The following is a 10,618-nucleotide window of genomic DNA, read 5'->3' on the forward strand; positions in this document are numbered from 1 at the left end:
AATAATTTCTTGTGGAAAGGGCTATTGATAAATCTCAATTTTCATTGATTTTCTGATATGACTAGGAATTTCTAGTAAGTGGATTGTATCCTTCCCAACGTCTCAATTGAATTCTTATTTGAATTGACCGGGTTGAGATTTTCTTTCCAATAAGAATGGTTCTAAAAACACCACGAAACATAGAAATGCGAAAGCAATCCCATAAACTCACGAGATGAAAGCATAAACCTTTTTTCTTATGGGACAAGCATAATAAAGCGAAACTCATTGAAAGCCGATGGCCGTCGGGATCATGTTGGTGGAAAGCATGGAAAGCTTCTTAGGTGGTGGATTTTGTCGCGCTACATTTTTCATTCTACTTCGCCTACTCGGCTCCAGGTGTCTCTAACATCGGTATTTCTTTCATTTCATCTGCGTCTACACTGTGCAACGAATCTTCAAATGAACTTTGTTCTGATGTTAATATAATCCTATAATCCTACAATCATATCCTGTCAAATGCTTCATACTTGAATAATTCATTAAACAATTTAAAATGCTTACTCAATACTGGCGAGAATTTTTATTAAATCTATTCTGAAACAATCTTTTTTTATTTACAGATATTTCGAACTAATTTTTCGAGATCTGTTGACAAAATCCGAATTGATCTTGATTAGGTAAGATATTCATTTTTCTTTCGATTTGGTTTAAGAAGATGGCAGATTTTTTTTGCCTACAGCTATGACGATTTTGAAAGTTTTGACAATCTTAACAATTTTGACAATTTTCACAATCTTGAAAATTTTGACAATTTTGACAATTTCGACAATTTTGACAACTTTGACAATTTTGACAATTTTGACAATTTTGACAATTTTGACAATTTTGACAATTTTGACAATTTTGACAATTTTGACAATTTTGACAATTTTGACAATTTTGACAATTTTGACAATTTTGACAATTTTGACAATTTTGACAATTTTGACAATTTTGACAATTTTGACAATTTTGACAATTTTGACAATTTTGACAATTTTGACAATTTTGACAATTTTGACAATTTTGACAATTTTGACAATTTTGACAATTTTGACAATTTTGACAATTTTGACAATTTTGACAATTTTGACAATTTTGACAATTTTGACAATTTTGACAATTTTGACAATTTTGACAATTTTGACAATTTTGACAATTTTGACAATTTTGACAATTTTGACAATTTTGACAATTTTGACAATTTTGACAATTTTGACAATTTTGACAATTTTGACAATTTTGACAATTTTGACAATTTTGACAATTTTGACAATTTTGACAATTTTGACAATTTTGACAATTTTGACAATTTTGACAATTTTGACAATTTTGACAATTTTGACAACTTTGACAATTTGGATAATTTTGACAATTTTGACAATTTTGAAAATTTCAACAATTTTGACAATTTTGACAATTTTGAAAATTTTGACAATTTTGACAATTTTGACAATTTTGACAATTTTGACAATTTTGACAATTTTGACAATTTTGACAATTTTGACAATTTTGACAATTTTGACAATTTTGACAATTTTGACAATTTTGACAATTTTGACAATTTTGACAATTTTGACAATTTTGACAATTTTGACAATTTCGACAATTTTGACAATTTTGACAATTTTGACAATTTTGACAATTTTGACAATTTTGACAATTTTGACAATTTTGACAATTTTGACAATTTTGACAATTTTGACAATTTTGACAATTTTGACAATTTTGACAATTTTGACAATTTTGACAATTTTGACAATTTTGACAATTTTGACAATTTTGACAATTTTGACAATTTTGACAATTTTGACAATTTTGACAATTTTGACAATTTTGACAATTTTGAAAATTTTGACAATTTTGAAAATTTTGACAATTTTGACAATTTTGAAAAATTTGGCAATTTTGACAATTTTGACAATTTTGACAATTTTGACAATTTTGACAATTTTGACAATTTTGACAATTTTGACAATTTTGACAATTTTGACATTTTTGACAATTTTGACAATTTTGACAATTTTGACAATTTTGACAATTTTGACAATTTTGACAATTTTGACAATTTTGACAATTTTGACAATTTTGACAATTTTGACAATTTTGACAATTTTGACAATTTTGACAATTTTGACAATTTTGACAATTTTGACAATTTTGACAATTTTGACAATTTTGACAATTTTGACAATTTTGACAATTTTGACAATTTTGACAATTTTGACAATTTTGACAATTTTGACAATTTTGACAATTTTGACAATTTTGACAATTTTGACAATTTTGACAATTTTGACAATTTTGACAATTTTGACAATTTTGACAATTTTGACAATTTTGACAATTTTGACAATTTTGACAATTTTGACAATTTTGACAATTTTGACAATTTTGACAATTTTGACACTTTTGACAATTTTGACAATTTTGACAATTTTGACAATTTTGGCAATTTTGACAATTTTGACAATTTTGACAATTTTGACAATTTTGACAATTTTGACAATTTTGACAATTTTGACAATTTTGACAATTTTGACAATTTTGACAATTTTGACAATTTTGACAATTTTGACAATTTTGACAATTTTGACAATTTTGACAATTTTGACAATTTTGACAATTTTGACAATTTTGACAATTTTAACAATTTTGACAATTTTGACAATTTTGACAATTTTGACAATTTTGAAAAATTTGGCAATTTTGACAATTTTGACAATTTTGACAATTTTGACAATTTTGACAATTTTGACAATTTTGACAATTTTGACAATTTTGACAATTTTGACAATTTTGACAATTTTGACATTTTTGACAATTTTGACAATTTTGACAATTTTGACAATTTTGACAATTTTGACAATTTTGACAATTTTGACAATTTTGACAATTTTGACAATTTTGACAATTTTGACAATTTTGACAATTTTGACAATTTTGACAATTTTGACAATTTTGACAATTTTGACAATTTTGACAATTTTGACAATTTTGACAATTTTGACAATTTTGACAATTTTGACAATTTTGACAATTTTGACAATTTTGACAATTTTGACAATTTTGACAATTTTGACAATTTTGACAATTTTGACAATTTTGACAATTTTGACAATTTTGACAATTTTGACAATTTTGACAATTTTGACAATTTTGACAATTTTGACAATTTTGACAATTTTGACAATTTTGACAATTTTGACAATTTTGACAATTTTGACAATTTTGACAATTTTGACAATTTTGACAATTTTGACAATTTTGACAATTTTGACAATTTTGACAATTTTGACAATTTTGACAATTTTGACAATTTTGACAATTTTGACAATTTTGACAATTTTGACAATTTTGACAATTTTGACAATTTTGACAATTTTGACAATTTTGACAATTTTGACAATTTTGACAATTTTGACAATTTTGACAATTTTGACAATTTTGACAATTTTGACAATTTGACAATTTTGACAATTTTGACAATTTTGACAATTTTGACAATTTTGACAATTTTGACAATTTTGACAATTTTGACAATTTTGACAATTTTGACAATTTTGACAATTTTGACAATTTTGACAATTTTGACAATTTTGACAATTTTGACAATTTTGACAATTTTGACAATTTTGACAATTTTGACAATTTTGACAATTTTGACAATTTTGACAATTTTGACAATTTTGACAATTTTGACAATTTTGACAATTTTGACAATTTTGACAATTTTGACAATTTTGACAATTTTGACAATTTTGACAATTTTGACAATTTTGACAATTTTGACAATTTTGACAATTTTGACAATTTTGACAATTTTGACAATTTTGACAATTTTGACAATTTTGACAATTTTGACAATTTTGACAATTTTGACAATTTTGACAATTTTGACAATTTTGACAATTTTGACAATTTTGACAATTTTGACAATTTTGACAATTTTGACAATTTTGACAATTTTGACAATTTTGACAATTTTGACAATTTTGACAATTTTGACAATTTTGACAATTTTGACAATTTTGACAATTTTGACAATTTTGACAATTTTGACAATTTTGACAATTTTGACAATTTGACAATTTTGACAATTTTGACAATTTTGACAATTTTGACAATTTTGACAATTTTGACAATTTTGACAATTTTGACAATTTTGACAATTTTGACAATTTTGACAATTTTGACAATTTTGACAATTTTGACAATTTTGACAATTTTGACAATTTTGACAATTTTGACAATTTTGACAATTTTGACAATTTTGACAATTTGGACAATTTTGACAATTTTGACAATTTTGACAATTTTGACAATTTTGACAATTTTGACAATTTTGACAATTTTGACAATTTTGACAATTTTGACAATTTTGACAATTTTGACAATTTTGACAATTTTGACAATTTTGACAATTTTGACAATTTTGACAATTTTGACAATTTTGACAATTTTGACAATTTTAACAATTTTGACAATTTTGACAATTTTGACAATTTTGACAATTTCGACAATTTTGACAATTTTGACAATTTTGACAATTTTGACAATTTTGACAATTTTGACAATTTTGGCAATTTTGGCAATTTTGACAATTTGGCAATTTTGGCAGTTTTGACAATTTTGACAATTTTAACAATTTGACAATTTCGACAATTTTTACTGTTTTGACAGTTTTGATAATGATTTACTTTTTTTTACAATTTTGACAATTTTGCCACATTCTTCATCTTGTTTTGAATCTCAATCAATCAAAAAAAAAATTTCCCGTCGTGATGCTAATTTAGCCTTAAAAGTGATAGTAGACATCGATAAAGGATTCCAGTTATAAAATTTTCATAGATTTGTTTACTTTAACATAAAACTTCCGTTTCACGCTAAATTCCTGTAGCGGGAGCGTAAAAAGTCACCGAGGAAGCACAGTAATGGAAACTTCTCTCCCGTTTTTCTCGCTACTTGCCGGCTACCTTTGTATGTTTATATCTGTAATAATGGCAATAAAACGATCCTGTCGTGTCGACGATCCTTTTTGCATATAGCCAGGAACCTTTCCTTGTTCGTCGTTGGAAGCCCGGGGAGCAGCAAATGACCGCTAGCTAGACCCGGTCCTCTTGCCTTTTGTCGAGGCGTGTGGATCTCCGCTCTTCTGCCGATCCGTTCGACTCCTGTCGGCTTAGTTTACAGTTTGGCTCAAAGGACAATAATCGTAAAATTAAAATATTTGAAAATAAACACAGTGAGAAGTCAATCCGGGCCGATGAGGGCCGGCTTTCGGGGTTGTATCGCCGGAACGATTGCCTTGATGCGGTCCTGACTTCGAGCGAACTTTCTTTTGATCTCGGCAAACGGCCGAAAGAGGCTTTCCTTTTTATGATTTGCCGACGACTCTGTCTCCTTCCCCAGGCCGACCCGTAGCGGAACGTTACTGTAATTTCGGATTTTGGAAGGATCCCGAAGAACGGACGGACATCCAAGAGTCATTCTAAAAGGACGAAATTATGACGAAATAATAGTATAAAACGATAAAGCCATAAAGTAATTTCGAAGGATGAGCCTTGCATTTCTCTGGATCGATGGATCCGAGCCGAAGTTACTTTCGCCGGGCACTTTTATGATTTTATGGCCGGAGAGAGATGCTTTCTTGAACTTTCCCCGACAGATTGCTTGGCTTAGTCTAAATGGATAAGAGTGATAGTATACTTAATTTTACCTTGATTAAAATTTTAGAAACCAAATCAAAGAAACTATAAGGTGATTTGATTCCTAAAATCCAGAGATTCCTTTGAATGACTAAGGAATCTCTCAATTAAGTCTTATTCTTAGTGAACGTTTCACCCTGCAATAAAAATATTCAGCAACGACCCAAAGACAGTATCGAAATTGATGCTTCGTTCGCAGGAATTCATAACTATATAGAAATTTCGAAATTGCCGTCAATAAAAATAAAAATCCCTAAATTTTCCGAACCTAAAGCAATTTCACCTTCGCCCGTAACTGAAGATCCCATGAGCCCAAGATAGAGTGAGAACCAAAATACGACTTGCTTCATCGGAAGCCCCGAAAAAGTGCCCGAAGATGGGGCACGTTGCCGTTAGCATTCGCCCGAGCAGAGTCCGTCAAACTCAAGGTCATTCCAGGAGGACTAAATACTTCCACTGAAGCACAGAAGCGTGTCCCGATTCGAGGATGATGTCTCAGTTAGCTTGCTTTTGCTGACGACTATTTCGGCAACAGCAGGAGCTTTCTCCTTCGAAAACAAAAAATAAACACTCCTAGCATAGAATCCCTGCGTGCCCTGCAAACAGCTAATGGTGTTAATTTGTTTGTCCTTGGGACTCTGCCCGGAGGACGAATCAGAGGAACACGAACGCCTATTTAGCTGCACAGAAAGCGCTCTTTTCGGTAAGTTTGTCCTGCTCAAGGACGAAATACGCTGGAGGTCTGTCTTTAATTGCTGCCACACGAACGAAGTGAGGCTCTGACATGCTGGCTGGGCCATCGATTGAATTATCGTCGAAAGTTTGTTATCATAAACAGTTCGATCCTCACAGTTGCTGCGAGTTTCGACTTGGGTGAGTTGAAATTTTATTTGAATATACATAGTAGAAAGTCCAGATATGCTTTCGAAAGGCGTTTAGGAACAACAGTAGAAATAATGTTGTGGTTCAAGTATCAAATAATCTACAAATCTCGCGTTAGCTTTCATTACGTCATTTGAAACAAAATGTAAACAAATAGTTTTGATACATAAAATATAAAAACTAACATAAACTAGTCGCAACTTCTTTTCATTAAGAATATTTGTTGTCTGAACAACATTTTTTAGATGTGAAATACAAATTTCAAAGAAATTTTTTTAGCTCTTGCAGCCGTTTTCGCTAAATGTTGATGATGCATCATACGACATAATGAAAACTTACGCGAAGAATAATTTTTTTCTCTTTCCAGAATGAATTCTTTCCTTAATTCCTTGTGCATGTCTTTGTTTTGATTAATTCTCCTGTTGTAACCCACGATTTGCAGTTCGAATTTTATTTACATACGCTGGTGGAACTAACAATCGCAATATGGCTACATAAGGAACTTTCTGAGAGAGCAAATTAACGATAACTCTATTCCACCACTGAAACCTGCGTTTTCAACATTTTCTTTCACTTTTTTCATAATGATATTGTTCGAAATTGTGGTACGCACTACGCTTATAGTATACCATTTTCCGAAAAAAGCTGCTCTTCACCACGTCAAAAGATAGCCGGATGTTTCTGGTTGCCTATAGAGATGTCGTTTGCTAGGACAATGGCAGGAAATACCCTCGTCTGCCGCTGCTGATTGAACGATACCACCCTGAGAAAGCATTTGGATAAGCTGGTTATTTGCGCCTTTAAAATTCTTGCTGTTATCCGAATACATATCAGTTGGGCGCCCGGCGCCCACGTTGCAAAATGAAACGTCGAAATGCACACAGGAACCTTTGAGTTGATAGGTCACTGTCCATCTCCAAATGCACAGCCTTGGTGGCAAAGCAGACGAATACGCAGATGTAGGCCTTCGATGGTCCGGCTCGCTTGTAAACAGGTCTCAGATACAAAGGACCAGCGTTATCCACCTCGGTAACCGTGAATGGACGGAAAGGTCTCACACGTGGCTCCAGAAGCTGACCGACTTGCTGACATGCTGGAACGGGACTTGCTCGAGTGCATCTCCAACATCCTCGTATGCCACTCTGTACTAGGACGTCGTCGGGATGGAAATTCGGAAGTATGATGCCTGGTGACATAGGGTTGATCTGCCAATTTCAACCTCCCTCCCACTCTTAGAATGCCTTTTTCGTCGACAAGTGAATTCAAAAGACGGATTGGTGGCTGCTTTGGGACATGAGAGACTTTTTTTAATAGGGTAATTTCTTTTTCAATACCTTCCGACTGTGCCAATTTAACTAGTACCATTTCAGCGATATCAAGTTCCTCAATAGTGGGACCCAGGTGCATATCCAGTGCACCCCCTGATGATTGTGCTCTAGCTTTAGATCGATAGTTACGAATGAATCGCAAATACATAGCGGTGATGCGTTTGAGGAGAGTGTATGAATTATACAATGAAAAAAATTGAGAATGTTTAAGTTCAGTTAAAGAAACTGCTAGGTACTAATAATTTTCGACGTTCTTCTACACCTTCAGGGTATTCGGGAATCCTCTCATGCGGCCAAAAATCCTCCGGCTTTGATAACCATCCAGGACCTTGCACGTCATTCAAAACTTCATCATTCCAACCACATGATTGCAACCACAAGTTCTGAAGAAGCATCTTCCCACGGATGACGATAGGGCAATCTGTGGGGATGAATAAACCAATGGGTTTAAAATCCCAAAAAAGAATAAAAATAAAAATAAAAAAAATACAAAAATAAAAAAGGGGCAATCGGACCCAAGGGATCGAATAGCTGAGCGATTCCAGATAGAATGAGTCGTTTAGTGATGCGGTCATGTTAACAACTCAGCTTTATATCGCTAGCAAACATATTTGAGGCTCCTAAGAAATGCCTAGAGTTTTGATTCTCTCGTTTGCGTCGAACCGTAGCCGGGAACTTACTCCAATCTGATCATCGTTGAGCAAATGATTCGTTGCTATTTACGCAAGACAAAGCCACCTTTTAACATCAAGCGTTCAGTTGTTTCGTGACTTGGATTGCGTATTCGACAGTTTGAGCTCTTCCCATGAAATCATCCATGCTAAAATCATTTTTGGCAACGAGAGCCTCTTGAGGATATTTTTGACCCTCGTCTTCGATGAGCTGCGACAGACAATGTGTTGCAAGGAAGGAGGATGGACCATTGCCCAAAGTGTTGAGCTCAAAAATGGAAATGGGGTGCTCGGTACTAAAATGCCAAATATTCGCTGAAAGCGTGAGTCATGAGGATGTACTTAAAAGAACTTGCCAATACATTTTTTCAACATCAGCTACAATTGCTACCTGGTAGGAACGAAAACGCAAAATAGAAGCTGGATGACTGAACCAACTAACAGTGCATCGTTCAAAGAGTATCCGTAGGAAGTTTTCGCTGAAGCATCGAACACAACCCGAATCTTTGTGGTAGTACTGGATTCCTTAGTATCGTGATGATGAGGCTGGAAATAACCTTTAATTTCGGACGCTTCTTTTCGGGTAATCTCACGCATATAACCCAGATCGATGTACTTCTTCATGAACTGATGGTATTCTTTTTTCAGCTCTGGATCGCTATTCAACCGATGTTCATGGGCTTTGAACCGACGAAATGCGGTGTCCTCAGATTGTCCCACCATCTCCTCGAAGTGCGTACTACGAGGCAAACGAACCACATATCGACCATCAGGAGCACTGGATGTAGTTTCCACAAAGTATTTCTCACAAGCGAGCTCCTCTTCAGAATAAATTTGACGGCTGGGTAGCTCTTCTATTGCCCAAAAACGTTCTAGTGTTTCCTCCAAGCTGACTAAAGATGCCATCGTTACGGAAAACTGCTCCAACGGTTGTACTTTATGCTGAATATTGGTTCTCCAGATACTAGCCACCCGAATGGCTGTCCACCAATATTTAGTGGTAGTGAATCAGACAAGAATATTTTCGCACCAGTTTTAAAGCATGAGAAAAAATGCTCATTTCAAACAATCACATCGTTTCCAGAACTTTCATGGAAATATGGATCAACCATGAAAATATCTTTAGGTAAATTCCAATCAGTATTACGAGCAGGCAGCTTAGACGTGATTTTCTCCAACATCAAAAACTGCTCATCCATATCAAAATTTTCTTGACATGATCTTATTTGGGTAAATATCGTATCACTAGCAGACTGCGGATTCTCTCCTACACCATGTATCATGACTATTACTTTTTTGCGTTGCAGACAGAGTATTTGGGCCATTCGTTCAGTGATTATTTTGGGCTGAGAAGCGGAATCTAGCAGAGCTCTACAGTAATGTTCTCACTCATAACGGTCAACAATCAACATGACTGCGTTCAGAAACTTTTGTTTGCTGGAAATTGATGAAAAAACTGAGTGTGTAGAACAACTTTTTTCAAAGATAAGCGATCAAAATACAGATCTATTTTTTTTTAATTTTTCACCTCCAATTCTTCTTTAAAACTTCAAATTTTACATTTTTAAGTTTAAATGTGTTCAGATTCTTTCCAAAATAAATAAAAACTTTAATTGTTTTATCGTCCTTATTGGTGGAAAGGCAATGTCCTTTTTAGTAAGTTATCTTAAAAGTTTTGAAATACTTATAGACGAACAGAAAGTTAGAACAAATGAAAGATGGGGAAAATGAGCAGGTAGAATTTTATTTGGAAGAATTATCATCATACTCCAAATTATTTTCGGCACGTGTCAACTACTATAAAGTGACTGTTACAGATAGCGTTGCATCTACCATCACACATTAGTAAACCAAGCGTGGTTCGCCCCGCATGCGGAAACTTACAGTGCGAACGAACCGTACTGCACTGCACTATAAATTTACATATTTTGATGAAAAATATTTTAAACCAAATATATTTGAAAATTTTAAAAATAACTGTAGAAAATTTCAAAATGCCACTCTCAAT

At 33.2% G+C, this 10,618-nt stretch overlaps 1 protein-coding gene across 1 annotated transcript; it reads right to left on the reverse strand.

Annotated features, from left to right (window-relative positions):
- Nucleotides 1–8,290: 8,290 nt before the first annotated feature.
- Nucleotides 8,291–9,516, reverse strand: LOC129738218 (uncharacterized). Its single transcript, XM_055729408.1, has 2 exons — nucleotides 9,053–9,516; nucleotides 8,291–8,360 (listed from the first exon to the last, which is right to left on the reverse strand). The coding sequence occupies exons 1-2, from the start codon at nucleotides 9,514–9,516 to the stop codon at nucleotides 8,291–8,293; spliced, it is 534 nt and encodes a 177-aa protein (XP_055585383.1).
- Between the last annotated feature and the right edge of the window lie 1,102 nt (nucleotides 9,517–10,618).

This window comes from Uranotaenia lowii, chromosome 1 (genome assembly GCF_029784155.1).
Source record: "Uranotaenia lowii strain MFRU-FL chromosome 1, ASM2978415v1, whole genome shotgun sequence".
In the NCBI taxonomy this organism is placed as follows: Eukaryota; Metazoa; Arthropoda; class Insecta; order Diptera; family Culicidae; genus Uranotaenia; species Uranotaenia lowii.

Coding starts and splice junctions, on each gene's coding strand:
- LOC129738218 (XM_055729408.1), bottom strand. CDS start 9,516: ATGGCATCTTTAGTCAGCTTGGAGGAAACACTAGAACGTTTTTGGGCA. Junction 8,361..9,052: donor TACTCTTTGAACGATGCACT/GTTAGTTGGTTC, acceptor TCATCCCCACAG/ATTGCCCTATCGTCATCCGT.